Source organism: Carcharhinus amblyrhynchos, chromosome 35 (genome assembly GCF_965287045.1).
Source record: "Carcharhinus amblyrhynchos chromosome 35, sCarAmb.v2.hapA, whole genome shotgun sequence".
NCBI lineage: Eukaryota > Metazoa > Chordata > Chondrichthyes > Carcharhiniformes > Carcharhinidae > Carcharhinus > Carcharhinus amblyrhynchos.
This window is the reverse complement of record NC_137358.1, coordinates 402,751-428,708: the sequence shown is the minus strand read 5'-3', so window position 1 is coordinate 428,708 and position 25,958 is coordinate 402,751. Positions and strand designations below refer to the sequence as shown.

General features: G+C 43.3%; 1 protein-coding gene across 1 annotated transcript in view; it reads left to right on the top strand.

The window, feature by feature from the left end:
• Window positions 1–25,958, top strand: part of LOC145361494 (protein KASH5-like) — a 100,913-nt gene extending 74,955 nt beyond the window's left edge. The window contains exons 13-18 of the mRNA XM_080217304.1: window positions 3,130–3,188; window positions 6,675–6,771; window positions 8,287–8,433; window positions 13,904–14,067; window positions 18,676–18,985; window positions 25,555–25,958. Of these exons, the coding sequence (XP_080073430.1) occupies window positions 3,130–3,188; window positions 6,675–6,771; window positions 8,287–8,433; window positions 13,904–14,067; window positions 18,676–18,985; window positions 25,555–25,743 (966 nt within the window). The 3' untranslated portion in view covers window positions 25,744–25,958. The remainder of the gene's footprint in view (window positions 1–3,129; window positions 3,189–6,674; window positions 6,772–8,286; window positions 8,434–13,903; window positions 14,068–18,675; window positions 18,986–25,554) is intronic.

The window sequence follows — 25,958 nt, the reverse complement described above, 5'->3', positions numbered from 1 at the left end:
TAGATCTTGGCCCCAGCATTTCAAATCTTCCTGAGGCATTCTTGGAACAATTTGGGATATTTCCCAATGATTGCGTATAATTTGCTAGTACCCAGTCCAGGCAAATTTTGTCGCCAGTTCCTACCCAAATACTGGGCCTAACCCTTGCACCACTGATAGGGGGAATCAGACTGTCGGTTGCCCGTGTGTAATTGTGGTTTCAGTGGTTCCAACGATATGTAAGCACTCCCCAGTATATGTGGCCAATTCAGCCTTGGTGTTCTGCAGGCTTAAAGGCAAGAGAACCTAAAGGTTTGTTCCCCAACAGCAGATATAGCAGTCTCTGTGTCTACTTCCATGTCCAGAGAGTGGCCATTTACCTGGAGTTTAGGTTTGATTAGAGCCAGTTTGGGTGCAACAATACAATTAAGCTACATGAATTTCTTATTCTCAGGCAGGTTTATCTGTAAAGCCCTGTCCTGAGGTGGCTTCAACCTTCAGCCTGGGCAGTACGTGTTTTGCCTGTTTCAGTAGCCTTGTCTGGGACTGCAAGTGCGACACGAATGTGCTGTTTCTTTTTAAACTGTATTGTAGCCCATCTGGCTCTGGAATCTTGTGGCCTCAGACTCCAATTGGCCTTTCGTGCCAGTAAATGGGAAGTTTGAGCATTATCCGCTGGGGTTTGGTTCTGCAATATGGGGGGGTGCCCAAGGCTGACGATGGTACAGTCTATGGATGCCTGAAGCTCTTGGGCCCGTTATTCCACATTTTTGCAGGAAAGAGCCATATTATGGCTTTCTTGAGTTCTAGAGTTGGTTCAGTCAGTAGCTTCCTTTGGTTTGCAATATCATTAATTCCACATAACAAACAATACCTTAACATTTCCGGAATTGCTGACCTGTATTCTGTGTTCCAACAATTTACATTGTCTTGCCAAAAATTCAGTGACTGATTCCCCCGGGAGTCTAGTTGCTATGTTAAACCTTAAGCATTGTAATATAACGGACGGTTTAGGGATGTAGTGGTCCAATACCATAGTTACCAATTTGTCAAAAGCATAGGTCAAACTTTATATGATGTTGAAAATTGGGGCCCCAAAAGTGGTCAGGAGGATGACTTTTTGTCCCGTTTGCCAGGTAGAAATATCTTACTCTGTCAGTGTACTGGGGCCAATCCTCCATGTAAGTTCCCAGTTTTCCAAACAGTGGCATTTTCAGTATCTCCCTGCCACTGTCTTACATGGGTTCTTTGAAAGGCAAGGCTGTCTGAAATTTTTCTTGTTCCTCTTCGCCAGTGTATTGAATCTGGAAGCTCAGCTGGGAAGGAACATAGTTTGTTGCAGAATGCAAAGTAAAACCATTACCATGGTGTACCCACACCAGTCTCCCTTTGAGACTAGAGTTCAGCAGGTACAAAAGGCTCAGGTAATGAATTCCAGTTGGGCAGGCCACTGCCTGTTACTAAGGGAACATATACTCAACAAGCTCCACAGTCAGTGATTCCCATAGGACTGGTAGGGGTTATCACATCAGGCAATGAATGCTGGAAAATGCAATTAGAATAGATAGGTACTTGGTGGCTGGCACAGCACGATGGGCCGAAGTGCCTCTTTGTGATGTAATACTCTATGACTCTTAAGGTGGTTTGGCCTACGATATTACTCAGGAATTCCTGGAATGGTGTCCTAGAACTAAGATGAATGACCTCCAAACCCAGAACGATCTTCCTTTGTTCCAGCTATGATTTCAACCAGTGGGCAGTTTGCCCCCAAAAAGCATTGACACTAGTTTTCCTTGGGATCCTTGATGTCATACTCAGTCAAATTCTGCCTTGATATCAAGGGCAGCCACCCTCACCTCGACCCTGGACTTCAGCTCTTTTATTCGTGTTTGGACCAAGGATGTAATGAGATCCCAATCTGAGTGACCCTGGTAGAACCCAAAGTGAATGTCAGTGAGCAGTTATTTCTAAGCAAGTGCCATTTGTTAGCACTGTTGATGAACTCTACCATCACTTTACTGATGATTGAGGATAAACTTATTGGGTAGTAATTAGCCAGGTTGGATTTACCCTGCTTTTTGTTGCATAGATATTATTGCAGGAGTTCCTCAGGGTAGAATCCTAAGCCCAACCGTTTTCAACTGCTTCATCAGTTACTTTCCTTCCATCATAAGGTCAGAAGTAAAGGATTGCATAACGTTCAGCACCAGTTTCAACTTCTCGGATACTAAAGTGGTCCATGTTCAAACGCAGCAAGATCTGGATAGTATCGATGCTTGGGCCGAAAAATAGCCAATAACATTTGGACCACACAAGTGTCAGCAATGATCATTTTCAGCGAGGGAGAGTGTAACTATTGCCCTTTGACATTCATTGGCACTACTATTGTTGAATCTCCACTACCAACACACTGGGGGTTATCATTGACCAAAATATAAATACTGTGGCTGCAAGATCTGGTCAGCATTTTGGAGCACTAGCAAGTAACTCACAGTCTGACTCCCAAAAGCCTGTCCACTATCTGCAAGGCACAGATGAAGAGTGTAATGGAATAGTGTCCATTTGCCTGAATGAGTGCAGCTCTCCAACAACACAGAAGAAGCTTGACACCATCCAGGATAATGCAGCCTGCTTGATTAGCACCCCATCCGCAGACATTTGTGCCTGCCACTACTGACGCACAGTGACAGCATTGTATACAATCTACGTTGTAGCAATTCACCAAGGCTCCTTAGACAGCAGCTTCTAAACTCATGACTACTATTGTCTGAAAGGACAAGAACAGCAGATGCATGGAAACATCACTACCTGGAAATTCCACTCCAAGCTGCGCTCCATCCTGACTTGGAAGTGTTATACTCTTTCTGCACTGTCGCTGGTTCAAAATTCTTGAACTTGAGCATTGTGGATGTACCTACACCAGGGATGTCAGTGGGTCACAAAGGCATTGCACCACCAGCTCCTCAACTGTAATTAGAGACGGGCAATAAAGCAAGGCCGACGTCTCATGGATCAATTAAAAAAATACATGGTAACTGAAACTTATCTTTATGGTATTCTGTGCCTGATGACTTTCTTGTCAACTCTTAGTTCACAATTATTATGTGCATGTGGTGTTAAATTCATGTTCTTGCCTTTTTTCCAACACAGGGATTGAGAGAAGAAATAAACAGATTACAATATCATCTCACATGTGAAGATTTGACAGTGTAAGTTGGATATAGTAATAGACGTCAGAGTTTGGAAAGCTCACAAAGCCAGAGTTTTATCAGGATGTTTTTAACTCTGCGTTGGGGTTTTCTGGTGTATTTTCATAGAATTATAGAAATCATAGAAGCCCTACAGTGCAGAAGGAGGCCATTTGGCCCATTTAGCCTGCACCGACAACAATCACAGCGAGGCCCCATCCTGCTAATCCCCCTGACACTAAGGGGCAATTTAGCATGGCCAATTCGACCGTACCAGCGCATCTTTGAAGTGGGGGAAGAAACCAGAGAATCCAGAGGAAACCCACGCAGACACAGGGAGAATGTGCAAACTCCACACAGACAGTCACCCAAGTCGCAATTGAACCTGCGTCTCTGGTGCTCTGAGGCAGAGTGCTAACCACTGCACCATTGTGCCGCCATTTTCACAGTACTGGCTGACCTATCATGAATATCATGACCAAATTTGATTTTTGCAACAAAGTAAAAAAGGTCTTTGCAAAAAAAAGATGGATTATACATTTTAAAATGAAATTATATATTTTTGTTATTTCAGACTATACTTACTGTGTTATGGTTTTTGGATAATGTTATTTCTGACACTCCAGGGTGTCAAGTCCATCTGTTACTTAAATTTTATGATAATATTATACCTACCTTTCAGTCCTTTTAGTGTGTGGAGGTGCTACTACTCCAAGGTTCACCTCTTGGATCTATTTAGTTGGTGCTAAAGCTAAGTTTTTATTTGGAATCTGTATCATTTTCATTTGTAGTCCTGCTGTGTAAAAAAGAAATTAAATTTAGTTAAGCCACGTTGCCACCTTGAGCCTAACTATTTGGTGCTCGTTTTACTTCCTATGTCTTTTGGGTGAAGCTAATGGAGTCAAAGAACAATACAGCACAGGAAACAGGCCTTTCGACCCTCCAAGCCTGCACCGCCCATTGGTCCAACTAGACCATTCTTCTGTATCCCTCCATTCCCAGTCTGCTCATGTGACTATCCAGATAAGTCTTAAATGATCCCAGTGTGTCCGCCTCCACCACCCTGCTTGGCAGTGCATTCCAGGCCCCCACCACCCTCTGTGTAATATATGTCCCTCTGATATCTAAGTTAAATCTTGTCCCCCTCATCTTGATCCGCCCCCCGCCCCCATGCCACATTAGTTTAAACCCTCCCAAAACACTCTAGCAAAACTCCCAGCCAGAACATTTGTGCCCTTCCAGTTTAGGTGTAACCCGTCAGTCTTGTACAGATGCCATCCTCTCTTGAAGACTTCCCAGTGATCCATGAATTTGAAACCCTCCCTTCTGCACCAGTCCTTTAACCACGCGTTCAATTGTACAATCCACCATTCCTAGCCTCACTAGCACTAGGCACTGGGAGCAGTCCAGAGATTGCTACCCTAGAGGCCCTACTTTTTAGCCTAGCACCCAACTCCCTGAATTGCTCTCGCAGGATCCCCCTGCTCTTTCTACCTGTCATGGGTTTGGAAGATGCTGTTGCAGAAAACTTGGCAAACTGCTGCAGTGTGACCTTTATCTGGTAGATGCTGCGCCCAATTTTTACCATCAAGTTGCGACTGGTTTTGGGCATGAAAACTTGGTAAAGTCAGGTGTGAGGCTAGTAACATGATCCATACTCACCTCCACACCGGTTCCCCCTTTACCAAGGCCCGAAAATGGTCGCGATTGGGACTGTGCCTGAAACGGGCGTGACAGCCATTTAAATGCGTTTGCGTACATTTAAATTGACTTAACGGGCTGCACGTCTAACCTTACTGGCACTTCCCTCTTTACCATTGTGTTCGCCCATCCAGTTTTGGTGCGGGGGTGGAGAAGCGGGGTCCACTGCCATTCTGCCTGTGATCAGTGAGGGGGAGCATAGAACATGTAGAACAGTGCAGTACAGGGCCTTTAGCCCTCAATGTTACGCCGACCAGTGGAACCAATCTAATGACCCTCTAACCTAAACTATTCCAATATTATCCACATGTCTATCCAATGACCATTTGAACGCCCTTAAAGTTGGCAAGTCCACTACTGCTGCAGGAGGGCATTCCACGCCCTTACTACCCTCTGAGTAAAGAACCTACCTCTGACATCTGTCCTATATTTATCACCCCTCAATTTAAAGCTATGTCCCCTTGTGTTAGCCATCACCATTCGAGGAAAAAGGCTCTCACTGTCTACCCTATCTAATCCTTTGATCATCTCATATGCCTCAATTAAGTCACCTTTTAACCTTCTCTCTAACGAAAACAACCTCAAGTCCCTCAGCCTTTCCTCATAAGACCTTCCCACCATACCAGGCAACATCCTGGTAAATCTCCTCTGCACCCTTTCCAATGCTTCCACATCTTTCCTATAATGCGGCAACCAGAACTGTACGCAATACTCCAACTGCGGCTGCACCAGAGTTTTGTACAGCTGCAACATGATCTCATGGCTCCGAAACTCAATCCCTCTACCAATAAAAGCTAACACACTGTACGCCTTCTTAACAACCCTATCAACCTGGGTGCCAACTTTCAGGGATCTATGCACATGGAAAGGGGGGAGGGGCCCATGTTCGGTCTGGCTGGTGGAGGGGGTGGAGAGATAAGGGGGTCAGTAATGTTGTGGGGGATGGGGCAATGTCTGTGGTGGCTTGGAAAGGCATTATCCAACTCGGGAAAGATGTGGCAGGCTAGCATTATTCTATCAACATCTTTTCTGCGCATGTGCAGTTGAAGGCACCAATGAGAACTACAGGATTTTGGGCATGTTGAGCCCTGCCCACAGGCTTGTGCAGTGCGATTCGGAATTGCTGATATTTTTTCGGGCAGTGTGTATGGGGGTATCTAAGAACGGGTCTAAAAGTCGGATCTGAAACACTCCTAGTTTCAAGTCTGCCCAGCTCTCGGAATCAAAATATTAAAATAGGGCACTGTGTGCACTAGTGGTGGAGGGAGTGATGCATGTGGTGTTGATCAAGTTGGCTGCTTTGTCCTGTATGGTTTTAAACTTCTTTTATTGCTGAAGCAATAAAAAGAACAACGTGCATTTATCTAATAGTTTTCATGACCCAAAGGTCATCCCAAAATGCTCTACTGGCACTAAGGTATTTCTGAAGTGTACCCACTGTTGTAAAATAAGAGTGATGTGGAAATGCCGGCGTTCGACTGGGGTAAACACAGTAAAAAGTCTGACAACACCAGGTTTCAGTCCAACCGATTTATTTGATAGTAAACTCACTAGCTTTCGGGTTAGCCCCTTCGTCAGGTAAGAAGGGGCTAACCCGAAAGCTTGTGAGTTTACTATCAAATAAATTGGTTGGCCTGAAACCTGGTGTTGTCAGACTTTTTACTGTAAAATAAGAACCCAGCAGCAGCTTGCTCAGCAAGCTCTCTCAAACAGCAATGAGATAGTACCCAGATAATGTTTTTGTCATTTGGTTTAAGGATGAATATTAGCTCAGACACCTCATCTCTTTTTTTTTGGTGTCCACAGAGCCTGTGGTCTGCAGGGTGTAGAATTACAAAGTGCCACTGGTCCTGTAAAAGCTCCAGAACACTCACTGCAACTAGAAATAGAAGAGATTCAGCAGGTGGGAATTATCTATAGAACTCAATTAGATCAATTAACATAGACATTTATGTGCCAAAGCCAGAACTGAAAGGAGGCAGGCCCTTGGAGTGTGATCATGACTCAACGTTTCACATTTGGTCAGCTGATTTTGGTGTCCAGCTTATTTTCTGCACGGCCCTGTGGAAAAACAGAACAGCCAGTTCCAAAGCAATCTTGATGCATCTCTGTGAAGATGTTAGTTGAAGGTAAATTGACTTGCATATTTTCACACTCTTTTTTTCCCTTTGGAAAGTAAGGACTTCACAGATTGATTAACATCCTATTTTGAGTCATGTGCACACTTCTCCAATGGCCAACAAGTCCAGGAACTTGTAGCTCAGTGCAGCAATGCACAATCCAGCCACTAAGACTCTACTGATGTTGACTAAAGCCAAAGGAAGATATCATTGTTTAAGAGAATTGGTCGCCTGCATGTCCATTATGAGTTTTGTATTCCTCAAATTGCCTGTGTACTGATGATTGCATAATGCTCAATACAATAGTGTCAAGGCTATTCAAGGCAATGAAGCAGAAAATAATGGAAATGCATGGAGGTCCACCAACATCCAATAGACAAAAGCTGGGTGACCCTTGAGAATTTGGAGGAAAAATTTGTGCCTGAAATCTGTGGGCCATAAAAGCCTAGGCTTTCTGATGATGACCCACCATTTTTCTGACATGTCGTATGGAAATGTGCTCTGGGATGTTTTCTACCAAAATCCACCACCCAGTTTGGAGGGCGATTCAGGTGGCATAAAAATGACCTACCCATATGTGAGCAGGCATATATAAATGAAACAAAAACGAAAAGAAATTAAAATAAAAATGATCATGCAATAATACTTCACTATAAATCGTCAAGGCCAAGAACACACGCACACCTATAATCTTGTGTAATCTAGGTCACAAATAACACTTAAGGAAATGTACAATAATGCAGGAGAAAATTGTGAAAAAAAAGGTAATCAAGAGGCTAGGAAAATAATTGGTAGTTGATTTAAGAGGTAACAAAAGTTACATTAAGCACAACAGAAGTTTTCCTAATTTTGTCTCTCTCAGTGGCTCATTTAAATCATGGTTCTGCATCTTATCCTGAGTCTTGCATACTGTGAACTTTATCAGATTACAATAACTTAGCAGCTCAGCACTTGTTGTCTTGGTGTCAATGGAAGCAGGTTATCTTGCAAGTTTAAAAAAAACTACCCCATCTTGCTCAAGGAACAAGGAAAAAGATTTTACCCCCAACTCGGCTCAACTCAATATTTATTATATTAGTAGAAATAGAAGCATGGATCCAGAACCTTAACTGCTGATGTTTCTGGTGTATGGAGTACATCAACAATCTAGGACAATGCAGCAATTAATGCTACGATAGCCAATTGTTTTGCAGTTAGTTATATCACAATGATCTGATGCAGGTTTTCACTCTGCCCCAATTTAATTTCTATCATGAATTTTTGCCATAACAATTAAACTGCTTTTATACTTCTGACAGAGGACGGACCTTGCAGCAGATAGTTTACCCACACCACTGTGTGGCATGGTGCCGCTTCATGACTCAGCCGAACAAATCAAAGACGTTCTGTATCACCTATATTCTCAACTAAACCGGATGGATTTTCAGGCAATTGATGAAGAACTGGTAAGAATTATTGTCACCTCTGATCCTCTAATGTGGATGTTGGGATTGTTTGTGGACCTTATTATTACCCGTCTTCACAAATGAGTAGCCTGTTCATATTTATATTGGCTTTCTCGTGAGGCAAAAATATTTGGATGAGCTACTATGGCAAATGAAACATACACCAACCTAAGTAAGAAGGGAACATTGGGGAAAATAAGTCCTTTAGACCTCAACTTTGCTGGGAAAAAGCACAAACTTTTCACTGTTACTATCTCTTTGCCATTAAACTTTTCTAGGATGATTAATACATAGTGTTGATGTTATTGCAAGGTGGGAAGAATGGAACCCTGGTTCAAAAGATTATAGCTTTCACTTTTTTGAGGACATGTGAATGAACAAAATTACAGGACTCCAAATAGCTCTTAACAATGGGAAAAAATTGAAAAATATGACTAATATAGTACTCCTTCACTCCCAGTTACCTACACAAATGTATGCAGATTTTAAGGGTAGCAGATTACAAAATGTAGAGAAATGTACATTTATTAGTCACAAGTAAGGCTTACATTAACACTGCAATGAAGTTACTGTGAAATTCCCTCAGTCGCCACACCACGACGCCTGTTCGGGTCAGTACACCTAACCAGCACATCTTTCAGACTATAGGAGGAAAGGGGAGCACCCAGAGGAAACCTGTGCAGACATGGGGAGAACATGCAAACTCCACACAGACAGTGACCTAAGCCGGGAATCGAACTGGGTCCCTGGCGTTGTGAAGCAGCAGTGCTAACCACTGTCACTGTGCTGGGAATCGAACCGGGGTCCCTGGATTTGTGAGGCGGCAGTGCTAGCCACTGTGCCAGCGAGCTGCCAACTTATATTTATAACATTTAAAATATGTTTTACGCTATAATGTTTTCCGTGAATCCATGGTTCCTGTAAACCAATAGGTCAACTGTAGTCAAACGTACCCCACTCAGATGCCACCTAATCAAACTTACATGGGTTACTCCTCAAATCCCCCAAGATGATCCCACTGTACTCTGACTTCCACACAAATGTTTCCCAAATGCCACTCTTGAAGACATAGCTTAGAATCTTCTTCCAAACATTGCTTTCTCTCAGCTTTTTGCAGCAAAAATCTACTTCCAGGATTTCCAATTCTCTGGCATGTGGCACACTGGCTAGCACTGTTGCCTCATAGTGCCAAGGATGTCAGTTTGATTCCTGGTTTGGGTTTCTGTCTGTGTGGAGTCTGCACATTCTCCCTGCGTCAGCATGGGTTTTCTCTGGGTGTTCGAGTTTCCTTCCACAGTTTGAAAGATTCACTGATTAGGTGTATTGTCCATGCTAAATTATCCCTCAGTGTACCTGAACAAGTGCCTGAGTGTGGCGAGTAGGGGATTTTCAGAGTAACTTCATTGAAGTGTTAATATAAGCCTACTTGTGACACTAATAAATAAACTTCAAAACAACCTCTCCTTTCAACATACCCTCTGCCTTGAATTGCCACATGCATTCAAGGTTCCACACAACCTCTCAGATACTTAGACATGCCAAAAGAACACTACTACTTCACAGACAGTAGTATAATATCACCAGCTTTAGGATTACGTCAGATAGTTGGCTTCTCTCTAACCAACTTCACCAGGTCTGCATTTTTCAGCTCCGTCTTCAACTTCAATGGAGAATGCCTTGTTCAAGTTCCTTTTGTCCCTTTGACTTCAATCATTCTGGGACCTCTTTTCATTCCCTGATTTCTAGAACTATCTGTTATTTAGTTTTTGGGACTTGCTTTCTTTCTGTGACTGCATGTTTCTACTTCTGGGGAGCTGTGAGAGCTGTTTACTTCCTAGTTGCCATTTAAAACTGTACTTAAAAAGTCATTCTTGGTGGCCCCTGGTTGCTAACAGTTCAGCCCTTCTCTAAGCCATTTGCTACTCACATTATAAATTCTCTAAGCACAATACAGACAAAGCTTGAAATGAAACCAAAACACCCATATATGCAAACATCTGTTTAACAAGAATCTAACTAAAGTTTTAACCCTTTCTTGCACAGTAACACTGGGGAGGCAGTGGCCTCGTAGTATTATCACTAAAATATTAATTCAGAAATTCAGCTAATGTTCTGGGGATTTGGGTTCAAATCCCATCATGGCACTCAGTGGAATTTGAATTCAACAAAAAAGAAATTTGGAATTGGTAATCTACTACACAGGCAGCATGGTGGTACAGTGGTTAGCATTGCTGCCTCACAGCACCATGGACCTGGATTCAATTCCCAGCTTGGGTCACCATCTGTGTGGAGTTTGCATGTTCTTCCCACGTCTGCGTGAATTTCTTCCAGGTGCTCCGATTTCCTTCCACAGTTTGAAAGATGTGCTGGTTAGGTGCATTGACCTGCGCAGGTGCCGGAGTGTGGTGATTAGGGGAATTTCACAGTAACTTCATTGCAACGTTAATGTAAGTCTTGTACTAATAAGAAAACTTTTTACTGATGACCATGAAACCATTGTTGATAGTTGTAAAAACCCATCTGGTTCATTGATCTCCTTTAGGGAAGGAAATCTGCTATCCTTGCCTGGTCTGACCTACATGTGACTCCAGAGCCACAGCAATGTGGTTGTCCCTTACTTGCCCTCCCCAAGGGCAACTAGGGATGGGCAATAAATTTTGGCCAGCCAGCGATACCCATGTCTCAGGAATAACTAAAAAAAAGTTAAGCTTACTTAAATCTATACCTTATTTATAATATCCAACAGAACAGACATAGGTTGCTTAAAACTACCTCTTCTTCTTGACAGTAAACACATTAACAAAGGCGTTGATCACGTGCTTGTACCCACTTTGCTGAAAGGGAAGGAAAAAAGTAGAAACAAATGGGTTGAATTTTCAGAGGGACTTTGCCTCTTGTCTGTCATAACTATTGTCAAAAAAACAGCAGGGACTTTGGAAAACCATAGTATAATTACAATAACTTGTCATAACTTGTATTTATATGTGCTTTTAACTTGCCAAGATGCTTTACAGAAATGTTATCAAACAAAATGTGATACTGAGCCACTTGGAAAGACTTGGTGCCTCATCCATCCCTCAGGTTAGGGCAGAAGATCCTAAACTTGGGTAAAAGAGAGAGGTTTATGGAGTGCCTTAAAGTAAGGTGGAGAGGTGAAGAGGTTTATGAAGGGAATTCCAGAGCTTGAGGCCTTGGCAGCAGAAGGAATGGCCAGCAATGGAGAGGCTGTAATTTTAGGACCATAGGTATGTCTCAGGGTTGATGGGCTGGAGGACATTACAGAGATACGGAGTGACAAGACCTTGTAGGAATTTGGAAAGAAGGATGAGAATTTTAAATGTGAGACATTGCTTGACTGGGAGTCAGTACAGGTCATGTGTGAATACGGTTTGGTGCGATTTAGGATAGGCAACAGAGTTTTGGATGACTTCAAGTTTATGGATGGTAGATAATGTAAATTTCATTTTTCCAGGGTTTTCACAGTTCTGCTAACGTAAATGGCCGATGAATGGAAGAACCCCAATGAAAATTGACCTGTAATATTGAGTGATTAGGTGGTTTTTAGAAAATTATTTCTTTTTCTTTCCCCCCCTGAGGTCAACCATTCTCATGCATCTTCTTTGATTGAAGATGCATCTGAACACATATCATATTTAACAATACCAATGCATATAGTGAGATTAAAGTAATCTAGAACATAGAACATTACAGCGCAGTACAGGCCCTTCGGCCCTCGATGTTGCGCCGACCAGTGGAACCAATCTAATGACCCTCTAACCTGAACTATTCCAATGTTATCCCTATGCCTATCCACTGACCATTTGAATGCCCTTAAAGTTGGCGAGTCCACAACTGCTGCAGGTAGGGCATTCCACGACCTTACTACTCTGAGTCAAAAACCTACCTCTGACATCCGTCCAATAATTACCACCCCTTAATTTAAAGCTATGTCCCCTTGTGTTAGCCATCACCATCCGAGTTAAAAGCCTCTCACTGTCCACCCTATCCAATCCTTGCTGGCCATAAAATATTATTGAACCTTTTATTCCACTGAAGCGCCTTGCAGCACAGCATGTTGTGCCCACTTACCTGGTCAGTGCCCAGGTCTTTTTAGTCAAGTGAGATAGCCTTCTCTTGCCATTCCTGGGCATGAGAATGTCCTGCCTGGCATTGATCTCCACCAGGACTCCCAGGCACTCAACCAAGGGATGGCAGCAGTGCCCATCGAACATGCCTACCTGCCTTACATGCTGACAAGCTGCTGAGGACATGACCTCTCTGAAAACTTTTGCTCATCTTCACACAACTCCATTTGGCTTCCCTGCAACCTTTGGTAGCACTCTGAGTGTTGCCTGCAGAGTTTTTAAATCCACTCCTGGGTCCCTTTTGAAGTGGTGCCCGACTCTTTCTTACCCCTGCCCTTACTATCAACCCACCGGCAGACATATTTTACACTCAGTGGCTTTAATTGATCACCCAGCATGAAGAATGTGATCTTAGCTGGCAGTGGGTTTTCCTCATCTACAATATAATGTTTTCTATGTTATTCTGTAGATGAGGAAATTACCAACTTAATGTTTTGTTAAGACAAATCACTTAGAGTCCACATCGTTCACTCTGGGAATGGCTAAGATAATGTAGTGAAGAGAAAACCCAGGAGTTTGACATTGTCTTGGTTTATGAGGAAATGAAGGGCATCTTTATTTGCACTATATAGCAAATTCTTTATTGTTTGCTTGTGCATCTGCGTAACTGTCAATCTGCTCGACAATCACCAGGCAAGACTGTTCCCTTCCTGTTGGCGAAACTTTAGCGGTCACAGGCATTCGGTCTCTGACCTTAGGGTAAGCGTTCTCCAAGGCGGCCTTCACGACACACGACAGCACAGAGTTGCTGAGCAGAGACTGATAGCCAAGTTCTGCACACACGAGGACGGTCTCAACCAGGATCTTGGGTTCATGTTGCACTATCTTTAACCCCCATGACTTGCCTGGGTTTGCAAAACCTCACTTACTGTACTGGAGACAATACACATCTCTTTAACCTATGCCTAATGCTCTTTCCACTCACATTGTCTGCACCTTTGAGACTTGAATGGCAGGTTAGTTGTAAAGACTTGCATTCTAATCTGTAAATTGTGTGTGCTGTTACATGCTCTGCCTGAGGCCAGAACTCTCCATTCACCTGACGAAGGGACAAACCCCGAAAGCTTGTGAGTTTACTATCAAATAAATTGGTTGGATTTTAACCTGGTGTTGTGAGACTTCTGTCAATCCACTAGCCAGTCAGTCATTAGTCAAGCTTTTAAGAGTTCTCTTAATTTCTTGCATTCTGTCTTTCAGATCTGGTTGCTGATCTGATTATTTATTCATTTATTTTGTCAGTCATTCTGCCTATAATACCTGATTTATCTGTTTGTTCCAACTGCCAACTTGTGCCTGATTATTTACTTATCATCTTTTACTTACAGTTTATGCAGCAAGAGGTTGAAGAGGAGGCAAAAGGATTTCTGCAGAAAATCAGTGCTCTGTTTAACAGTATGATTGCTTGGAATGTGTACAAAGGGAACCAAGCTTCACAGGAGGTATCAGTCACACGGCACTGTCAGGCAACAGAAATGGATTCACTCATTAGGTACCTAGGCTAACTGCTCAAGGCGCAAACATTAATGTCGTTCAATTAATTTGAATTATGAGAGAGCAAGATTTAATGAGTCCTATCATTTACTGCCTCGCCTATCAAGAAATTTGCGTCAAAGACCTTTAATATATCAAAATTCAGCTGAAAGTTAGAACCTTTCAAATTAATTGGCTGTAGATGTTAACTCTTTCTCTCCACAGACGTTACCAGAACTGCTGAGCATTTTCAGCATTTCCTGTTTTTCAGATTTTCAGCATCCATCATTGACCTCCTCACAGTTCAGTTTACAGTACTTCTGCCTTTGTGCCATCTGCGAATTATGAAACTTTGTCCACTGCACACAAATCTAGGTCATTAATATAGATCAAGAAAAGTACTAATGGTAGTTTTGAACCTTGGTAAACCCCACTGTTTGCAAAACAACTGTTACCACCACTGTATTTCTTGTCACTCAGTCAACTTGAGATCCATTCTGACATTGTCCCTTTTGGACAGCAAATTTGCTGGCAAGCTAAACCTTAGGGTCCTCAGGCCCCAAATATTTATAATCTATATTAATGAGTTGGATGCAGGGATAGTCGGTACCATAGCCACATTTCAGATAACACTAAAATAGGTGGAATAGTAAGTTGCGATAATGAAATAAGAAACTTATGAATGGATTTGGATTAGAACAAGAACAAAGAAAAGTACAGCCCCGGAACAGGACCTTCTGCCTTCCAAGCCTGTGCCAATCATGACACCCTAACTAAACTTAAAAAAAACCCTGTCCTTTCATGGACCCATCCAGATGCCTCTTAAAAGTTGCTAATGTGCCTACTGCCACCATTTCCTCTGGCAGCTTGTTCCAGGCACTCGCCACTTCCTATGTGAAAAACTTCCCCTGCACTTTTCCCTTAAACTACCCACCACCTCCCCGTGTCCTCTTAACTTGTGCCCCCTTTAATTGACACTTACACCCTGGGAAAAAGCCTCTGACAATCCACCCTGTCAATATCTCTTGTAATTTTGTAGACGTCTATCAGGTCTCCCCAGATCCTCCATTTTTCCAGTGAAAACAATCCTAGTTTACTCATTCCCTCCTCCTAGCCAATATCCTCAAGACCAGGCAACATCCTGGTGAACCTTCTTTACACTCTGTCCAAAGCTTCCACATCCTAATAGTGTGCTGACCAGAACTGCACACAATACTCTTAATGCAGCCTAACCAAGGTTTTATATAACTGCAACATGAATTGCCAACTCTTGTATTCAGTGCCCCAGCTGATGAAAACAAGCACACCATATGGTTTCGTAATCACCTTGGCTCCCTGCGTTGCCACTTGTAGGGAACTGTGGACTTGCGTGTCCAGATCCCTCTGTATGTTAATGTTCCTAAGGGTTCTGCCATTTAGAGTGTAATTCATACCTAAATTTAACCCTCCAAAATGCATTGCCTCACGTTTGTCCAGATTAAACTCCATCTGCCATTTGTGTCCCCAAGTCTCCAATCTATCTATATCTTGTTGTATCCTCTGACAACCCCTGACACTATCAGCAACTCCATAATCTTCTTGCCGTCCACAAATTTACTAATCAAGACACCCACATTTTCCTCCAGATCATTTATATGTACTACAAACAACAGAGGTCCAGCACTGATTCCTGCAGAACATCACTCCATTCTGAAAGAAACCCTTCCACCGCTATTCTCTGTCTTTTATAACCAAGTAAGAAATCTCACAACACCAGGTCATAACTTCTATAACCAAGCCAGTTTTGTATCTATTTAGCTAGCCAGCCCGCCCCAAAGCCCATGTGACTTTAGTTTTTGTACCACGTGGGGCCTTGACAAACACCTTACTAAAATTCACATAACCTACTTCCATAGCCCTTGCCATATCAATTATATTTGTTACCTCTTCAAAAAACTCAATCAAGTTGGTGAGACATAATCTTCCCCCTACAAAACCATGCTGTCATTAACTAGTCCATTTTCTTCCAAATGTGCATTTATCCTGTCCCTCAGTATCTTTAAAAGCTTCTGACATCAGTTTGATTGGCTTATAATTTCCTGGATTATCCCTGCTTCCTTTCTTAAACAAGGGAACAACATTGATTATTCTCCAGTTCTCTGGATCCTTGGCTGTAGTCAAAGAGGATGTGAAGATATTAGTTAACAGATTAAGTGAGTGACACAAAATTTGACAGATGGCGTTTAATGTGGATGAGTGTGAGGTTATCCATTTTGGTAGGAAAAATACTAAGCCAAATTATATATTATGGGTGGCACAGTGGTTAGTACTGCTTCACAGCTCTAGGGATCTGGGTTTGATTCCTGGCTTGGAGCACTGTCTGTGTGGAATTTGCGAATTCTCCCCATGTCTGCGTGGTTTCGTCCGGCTGCTCCGGTTTCCTCCCACAGTTCAAAGATGTGCAGGTTAGGTTAATTGGCTACGCTAAATTGTCCCTTAGTATCCCAGGATGCATAGATTAGAGGGATTAGCGGTAAATATGTAGGGATATGGAGATAGGGTCTGGGTGGAATTGTGGTCGGTGTAGACTTGATGGGCCAAATGGCCTCCTTCTACACTGTAGGGTTTTTATGCTTCTATGAAGTGGAGAGCAACTTCAGAGCGCTATGGTGTAGAGGGATCTGGATGTCCTTGTGCATAAATTGCAGAAAACTATGTATGTAGTGTCCAGTAGGTAATAAGGAAGGCAAATGGAATCTTGGCATTTGTTGCTAAAGGAGTAGAATACAGGAGTCGTCAAATGTTGCTGCTACAATACAAAGCCTTACTGAGACCGCACTTAGAATATTGTATACAGTTTTGGTCCCCTTACTTGAGGAGGGATGTAGTGGCATTGGAGGCAGTTCAGAGGAGGTTCACTAGATTGATTCCAGAGATAAGGCAATTGTCTTACGAAGAGAGATTGGGCAGTTTAAGCCTATATACAGTGGAGTTTAGAAGAGTGAGAAGAGATCTTTTTGAAGTGTACAAGATAACAAGGGAGTTTGACAAAGTACAGAGAACAAAGAAAAGTACAGCACAGGAACAGGCCATTTGGCCCCCCAAGCCAGCAGAAATAGATGTGGAGAGGATGCTTCCTGTTGTGGGGCAATCTAGAACTAGAGGGCATAGATTTAGGATAAGGGGTGGCAGATATAAAACCGAGATGAGGAGAAATTACTTCTCTCAAAGGATTGTGAGTCTGTGGAAGTCACTGCCCCAAAGCATGGTGGATGCCAAGACGTGGAGCAAATTTAAGAAAGAGACAGACAGACTTTTAGCCAGTAAGGGTTTGCAGGGCTGTGGTGAATGGGCAGGAAAGTGGAGTTGAGGCTGAGGTGAGATCAGCCATGATCGTATTAAATGGCAGAACAGGCTCGAGGAGCCTACTCCTGGCCCTGATTCTTATGTTTCTTATGTTCATGTGGTATTTTATCAGACACCTTTTCGAAATCCATGTACTCCAATCTCAACCACATTACTCTTGTGGACATTTTCTCTTACCTCATCAAAAACTCAAGGTAGTCAGACAGGGCGGCACTGTAGTTAGCACTGCTGCCTTACAGTGCCAGGGACCCGGGTTCAGTTCCCGGCTTGGGTTACTATCTGTGTAGAGTTGGCATGTTCTCCCCGTGTCTGTGTGGGTTTCCCACTGGTACTCAGGTTTTCTCTCACAGTCCAGAGATGTGCTGGTTAGGTGACTTGGCCATTTAAATTCTCTCTGTGTACCCAAACAGGAGTGTGGCGACTAGTGGATTTTCAGAGTAAGTGCTTTGTGAATGTAAGCCTACTTGTGACTAATAAACAAATAAACTTTAAACATAATTTAAAATTTCCATGCTGGCTTTCTTTAATTGATTGACATTTGTCAAACCAAGATAAAATTGTCACTTTAACATCATTAAGTGCTTACCCACCACTGATGTTAAACTAATTGGCTTGTAGCTGCTGAGTTTTGCAATTCTGCAGTCCTCTGGCACACCCTCAAATCTAGGGAGGATTTGAACATTATGACCAGTGCCTCAGCAGCTTTCACCCTTATTTCCTTCCACAATCTTGGATGCCTTCCATCTGGTTGTTGTGGTTTATAAACTATAAATACAGGTAGCTTTTTAATACTTCCTCTCTATTAATTTGTAGTCCATCCAGTATCTCATATAGCAATACACCTTATATAGCAATAGGGCTTGTCAGCTGCGGTATGTAAAAATATTCGTGAAATAGGGGATAAATACCTTAAATATGAGGCAAAAGATAATGGGGGCGATTCTCCCAAAAATATTCTAAGTGTCGAATTTGTGTAAAAACTGGAGTAAATCAAGCTGTTTTTTTCAGCAGGAGTTTCAAAGTGAATCTCCCACACTCTGTGCACTGCACTGTGAATCATGCTGGAAATCAGGGGTGGGTCTACTCACACTGGAGAGGCCAGCAGCATAGCGCTGAGCGGGTTACTGCGCGTGCATTGATCTGTCAAACTCTAACCCCCCCCCACTGGCACGGAGCATGCAAAACGGCCTCAGCTCGAGAATCGCCCCCAATATGTAATTACCATTACTGCAACTTGTTCGCAAATACTTTTTTCAAAATGTATATTCTATTTGACTTTCAGAAATAGTGCAACAGGAAAAAAGAAGCATCCTGCATTAGAAGATAGTGTAAATGCTATACCACATCTACAGAGATTACAAGAAGATCAGTGGAATATGTTGGCCACAGACCATGTATCTGAAGGAGGCATGGATAATGCAAGAAGATTATTTAAGGAAATAAAGGTTTTGAAAAATGAAACTCTCAGAAACACACTTGATTGGCAAATGGAAGAGGACTACATAAACAAAATAAGCACTGGAGTTACACAAGAGTCCCTGAGTTTCACTGTAGAGAATGCTGCAGGACAAGAAACTGAAACAGAATGGCAGGTGAAGTTAAAGTTGCACTGAGTTAGAAATGGAAATGTTTTCCATCAGAGTGAAGTATTTTTGTTTTACATGGAACATAGAAGCAGGATAATTGGACCATCTGCTTCATGTTGCCATTTATCGTCATCCTATCTTTCCTCATCTCACTCAGTCAACATAACCTTTTATTCCCTTGACTCTTGTATGCTTATTTAGTTTTCCCTTAAAAAATCAATACTATGTGTCATATTCACATCCCTGGAGAGAGAAAATTCTTCTGAATTTCCTATTTGATTATCTTAAATTGATGGCCTCCAGTTTTGCTCTTTCCCACAAGTGAAAACATTCTTTCTGTCAATTGTATCAAACCCTTTCTTAATTAAAAACATCTATACTAATACTTCCATATGATGGAAAAATCTTATACTGTTTAGTTTGAATGTCCATTAAGTGACCTCCAGACTGGAATGGAGGTGTAGCTCTGATAATAAAGACATAAAGGTCACAGTGAGGAAAGACCTTGGTTTAGAAGATTAGGAAGTAGAATCAGTATGGGTGAAGATTAGGAATCACAAGAGTGAGAAAATGCTGGTGGGAGTAAGTTACTGGTTCTCAAAATAGTATTAATGTTATAGGACACAGCATGAAGAAAGAAGGAATTGGAACATGTAATGAACAAATGTAAAAGTTGTAAAGGACTTTAATTTTCATGCAGACTGGATAAATCATAGGTAGTCTGGATGATGAGTTCATAGAATGTTTTGACAACATTATCTGGTAGAACTAGCTATTTTAGGCAATGATGGGGAGATGCCGGGATCGGACTGGAGTGGGTACAGTAAGAAGTCTCAACAACAGGTTAAAGTCCAACAGGTTTATTTGGAATCACGAGCTTTTGGTGTTGCTCCTTCATCAAGTGAATGGAATCCATAGATGCTGTAAAACCTGCTGAAATTTTTCAGCATTTTCTGGTTTTGTTTCAGATTGCAGCATCTGCTGTAATTTGCTTTTACTTTAGACCAGTATTGTGCATTGGGGCAAGTTCAATTAGTAATCATAAAAGATCCACTGGGAAAAAGTGATCATAAGATACCTGAATTCCATATTAAATTTGAAAGTGACATACTCCAGTTCCAAACAAGAATCCTAAACAAAACCAATTTCATAGTTATCAGGAGAGAGCTGGTTAGGATTGATTGAGTAAACAGACTAAAAAATGTGTTGGTGAATGATCAGAGGGAAGCATATAAAGAAACAATGCAAATTGTTCAACAAAAACTACATTAAATTTAAAAATAGAAACTCTCAGAAAAGATGCGTCTGTGACTTACAAGGGAAATTAATGACATTTTTAGATTAGAGAGGTTTAGAATGTGGCAAATAATTGCAGTGAATTTGTGGATTATGAACCATATTAAAAACCAGAAAAGGGTTGATAAAAAGGGAAGAAAAATACAATGAGAGTTAGTTAGCTAGGAATTCAAAAATAGTTTGAAAGAGCTTTTGTAAATTTATGAAAAGGAGGACACTGTTGAAGTAAATGTTGGTCCTTTGAAAGGAGAGGAGAAATTATCATGGGGAATGAGAAAATGGCAGAGATATTGAATAATATTTTGGCTGGGATTTTATGAGAAGTCTGCAATAAATTGCTTTTATTTTAGACCGGTAGTGTGCATTATGTTAACAGGAAAACATGATGTAATTGTACGTCCCCCTCCCCCCATCCATCCCCCACCATTAGTGATTGATGGCGTTTCCTGACATTCAACTTCAGCCACATCATTATGGTAAATTAATGAACATTATCGGACTCGTATGCTGGAAACATTCTCCCCCGTCAAAAAATCTATTGACAGCGATGCAATGGCAGAATGGCATGAAGCACAACTGGTCTGCAAAGGCATGCACTAGGCGAGCAGCGCTCAAGGTGGGAGGGTGGCAGGAGAGAGTCTCGCCTGGGTAGTCTGGGCATCCATTTTGGCTGCCTGGGAACTACCTTGGCATCACCAAGACATTACCTGGGCACCTCCCAAGCAGTTCCAGCTTGATGCTCATACAGTGCTTGCTGGATGTTTAGGTAGTGGCTGGATAATTCCAGGTTGATGCCTGGATAGTGCCAGCTTTATGCCTGAGAATTGCCTGAATAGTGTCTGGTTAATCCTGGGGGTGATGCCCTGGGTGAACTGGTTTGCTCGCTGTGCACTGGGGTGGTCTTTAGTAATAGCACCCCAGATCATTAAGTGATTGACTTGATGTCAGGGCAGTCAAATCAGAGGCTGCATCACCAGCAATACACCACACAAACCGTGACTTAGTTTCTGCGGCTTCAGTGCTGTTTTTCTCATCTGACATTGACGTTTGCCCAAGGAGCTAATAAGAGTGAAGAATTATGTAATATAACTAGTGTCAATGTATAAAAGGTTTTCACCAGCCTGTTCACCGCTGTCATGAATCCTGACATCCTGCTGATTCGGGCATCGGGGCTAAAATGGGCAGCATTTGACATTCAGCCTGTCCCACTGACCCCAATCAGGTTTTTGCCCGGAAAGGCAAATTTGCTGATTTACATTTCATGGGCTGGATTAATCGGCTTCCCGCCGTGCACCTGCCTCAAGAAGCCATGTGGGTGTAATTTGGTGATGCTCCTGAAAAGACAAGCCCTGGCGCCATGGACACTGAAGGGAGCGAGGGGGTAAGTTGGCTATTTTACAGTTTTCTGGGTGAACATTACAGCACAGTACAGGCCCTTCGGCCCTCGATGGTTCCACCTGTCGGTGCAACAATCTAGTGACCCTCCAACCTAAGCTATTCCAATGTTATCCATATGCCTATCCAGTGACCATTTGAATGCCCTGTGGGTGCATGGGGCTATCATGCATCTCAACTGGGGGAAGTGAGGCTTGTGCTGGAGGAATGGGGAAGACCTTGGGAAGGGCTTCATGGTGTGTTCAAACAGTAGAAACTTGCTGCCAAATAGGCACCTGACTGGTAACAGCTGTGAGGTTTCATGGTCAATGCCAATTTCATGCACAATGGCCGTCTGGATTCCTGCATTTTTGGATCAGCATTCCACTCTCAATCTGGTCCAGGTTAATGCACATAAGGATCAGATGCCCCAGTTGCAAGTGAAAGATGTGCTGGCAGATAGTCCATGTCATATCAAAAACATTGAGACTTTCAGTGAATGCTCCGTTAAGGCTTATGCTCTCTGTCCTTCCCCCCACAGCTGCTCCCTCTTTTCTTGTCCATATCCCACTGTATAACATTTATAATCTTGAAACCTTCCTGAAGATCACAAATCTTTCTGACGAACAGTGGTTATGTCACTCAGTGCAACAAAGGTTCCAGCACAGGCATATATTTCTCAGTCATCAAAATCTTTAATCTATGGGCTACTTCAGCTTTTTCCGAAGGAGACTCTTATTTGCACAGAATTAACATCTGAACCACACAAACAATTGCCACAGCTCAGACAAGAAGGTACAGGGGTCCCTCATTCAGGAGCCCCACCACCCCAGCCTGGAATCCTGGGGAAACCCAGGAAAAGGCCACAGGCCCTATTGCAAGGAATCAATGTAACACCCACAGGCTCCTTGTGTGCAATTTGAACTTTACATGCCAAGTCATACCATGGCCGGAGTCTGGCAACTTGACTGGAAGGAGGTGAGTGACGTCAGCCCAACAACCATCCATCCTCGCCTGTGAGACCAACTGTGCTCTATGGCATCAACATATCAATGGTCCCCATAAATAGGCTGTCCTCCCGGGCACTAAACCTACTCAAGACTCAGGGGAAGAGGCAGCCACAGGTATAACCAAGAGGCTCATGGCTATGGAGCCACTGAGGGGCTTCCGCTATCACCAGAACATGATGCTTACCAAAACTGATGAACTGAAGGGAGGAATGATGTCCAGAATCTGTGTAGCAAAATGAGGGGCCGTGAGCAGTGTCCATGAGCGTACAAGATCGCTGATGTCAGCAGCAGTTGCTCTAAAGCAGCGCAAGGCAGTGAGATTGGTGAGGGTTGGTGAGCCTTCAAACACCAGGACATAGGGAGGATGGGAGTATCCCATGATACTGACTATCATGCTGACTCTCTCTCTCTCTCGCTTTCTGTTCCACCTCTTCACAGTTTCAAGATAAATAATGGTTTGGAGCCATGCAACTCACTATATTCCTGCACAGTGCTGCTGAGGCACAGGGGAGGTGTGAGAGTGCCAGGCCTGAACCTGCATCACAGGAGCAAGACCTGGAACTTAAGGGAGTCTGTTACTGAGGCTCAAGTGCCGCCCACCCATCAGGCTGAGGAAGGGTAAGAAGACAATAAATCCGTGGGCCATGTGTGTAAAGGAGACGCTGATCTTATCACGAGCTGTCAGATAACGTGCCACTGATGACTCCATCTTTGAAAGGAGACACCTGTGCTAGTTAGTTGCACACCTGGCACCCATTGGAGGAGTAGCCTGCACCTGTTGTCTGTGAAAGTCATGGCAGTCCTGAACATTTTTGCCACTCGTTCATTCCAGGACTGTTACTGAATCCCACAACTTTCTGCGCAAAGGTGCATCCTCAAGGTGACGGATGCCTTGTATCAGAGTACAACTCTTTCAAGTTGGACCAAGCCCATCAGGGTGCCCAGGCTGTAGGATTAAGTGCCACTGTTGGAAGGCCACAGATCCCAAGGGCAATTGATGGCAAACATGTCACTATGTAAACACCACTGGACGTGTAGTGCTCTTTATCAAATGAAATGGTTGTCGTCCCTGAACATACAGCTGGTGTGCGACCACCAGTTGACCGTCCTGCACACTTGTGTATGGGAATGTGCACAACGTATTCATCCTAGCACGCTCAAAGGTCCCTGACACCTTTTGAGGGTAACTCTTTACTAAAGGTCTGGCTAGTGGAGGATAAGGGTTACCCGCTAAGATCACGGCTAATGGCACTTGTGCAAAGGCCCGAGACCGAGATGGAAACCTGCTACAATCAGGCCCACTCAGCCACCAGGAGCATCATTGAGTGGTGCATAGGCGTTTAAAGATAGAAATCTGATGTTTGGATGACGGAGCTCTTTAGCACAATACCAGAGGTTCGCACGGATTGTGGTAACTTGCTGTGTACTTCGCAGTCTGGCACAGCAGTGGGGTGACATGGTGGAGGAGGAGGAGGCAGACCTGGACAGGATTGAGGAGGAGTGCAAGAAGGATTCAGAGGACGCTGGATAGGCGACAATCAGGTCCGGAGAACCCCTCACAACCTCCAGATTTTCCATCTAAGAGGATTAATGTCCGGCAGGTCAATTCCTACCACCTCCTTTATGCCACCACCCCCCCTCCACCTCTGTCTTCATTCCCAGATCCATGTCCCTTCTTTCCACCCCCCCACCTTCCTTCCATCCTTTTTCCCCATTCCATGAGCTATGTTCCCCTGCCAACTCCAAGAGTCACTGTTGCATCACACCAGGGTCATGGGTCTGAGTTCGTAGTGTGAGACTGATCATGACTTACTATGAGGAAAGCTCTGGTGCTCTCCTTATCATCAGAAAGTCTTCCACTCCTGTCATTCCTATGACATGCCAATGATCTCCCAGTCCATTCCTGTGCAGTGGGGACATTTTCATCTGGGTCATCGTTAAGTTGGGGGGGGAGGGGGCGCTGAGAATGGAGAGAGTTCTGGCTCACTGAATGGTGAAGCTGACAAAACAGAATGTCTAAGACTGGTGCTCTCATGGCCTCCCATGAGGGTAAGGCGGTAAGGCTGTAGGGCTTGTGTGAAGACCAGAGGTCTGAACTAGAGAGAATACCTCCACACCCTGCCCTACTCCCCACTGCTGAGGGTAACTGCACACAGTGAAAGGCAATTCATTCTGGATGTGAACATTGGTTTAATAGTGAGACGTCACATTTTGTGCCCATTCTTCCAAACTAAAGATGTGAGATTGCCCCCATGCCAACTCGTTCTGCATCTTTTTAATTTTGATGTGGAGATGGCAGCATTGGACTGGGATAAACACAGTAAGAAGTCTCACAATACCAGGTTAAAGTCCAACAGGTTTATTTGGTAGCAAAAGCCACTAGCTTTCGGAGCGCTGCCCCTTTGTTAGGTACGTCGTCTTCGGGTAATTTTCGGGTAAGTGTTCTCCAAAGCGGCCTTCACGACACACGACAACGTGGAGTCGCTGAGCAGAGACTGATAGCCAAGTTCTGCACACGTGAGGATGGCCTCAACCAGGATTTTATGTTCATATCACACTATCTGTAACCCCCATGACTTGTTCTAGGCTTGCAAAATCTCACTAACTGTCCTGTCTGGAGACAATACACATCTCTTTAACCTGTGCTTAACGCTCTTTCCACTTACATTGTCTGTCTGTACCTTTATTATCTGTAAAGACGTGCATTCAAACCATTATTTTGTAAATTGAGTTTGTGTCTTTACATGCCCTGTTTGCGAACAGAACTCCCACTTACCTGATGAAGAGGCAGCACTTCGAAAGCTAGTGGCTTTTGCTACCAAATAAACCTGTTGGACTTTAACCTGGTGTTGTGAGACTTGTTTTTAATCTTACATTGCCTCCTGCTCCTTCTAGGTGTTCTCCAGACTGCACATAAGAAATGAGGGCGGCCTCCTATTTTCTTCACCTCTGGCCTGTGATGTCCTTGGTGGGCATCCTCTGGAGGACCTGGACCTGGAGAATTGCAGCTATCTTTCAGGTATCATAGGTGATGCCATGGAGGTTTACCAGGCTGTTTCTGGGGATGGTGGGACTGATGTATGAAGAGAGATTGATTAGGTTAGGCTTGTTTTCACTGGAGTTTAGGCAATCTCATGTAGACTTATAAAATTCTACCAGGACTGGACAGGGTAGATGCAGGAAGAATGTTCCCGATGGTAGAGATGCCCAGAACTAGGGGTCATAGTCTGATGACAGACCAGGCTAGACCATTTAGGACGGAAATTTCTTCATCAGTAGAGTGATGAACCTTTGGAATT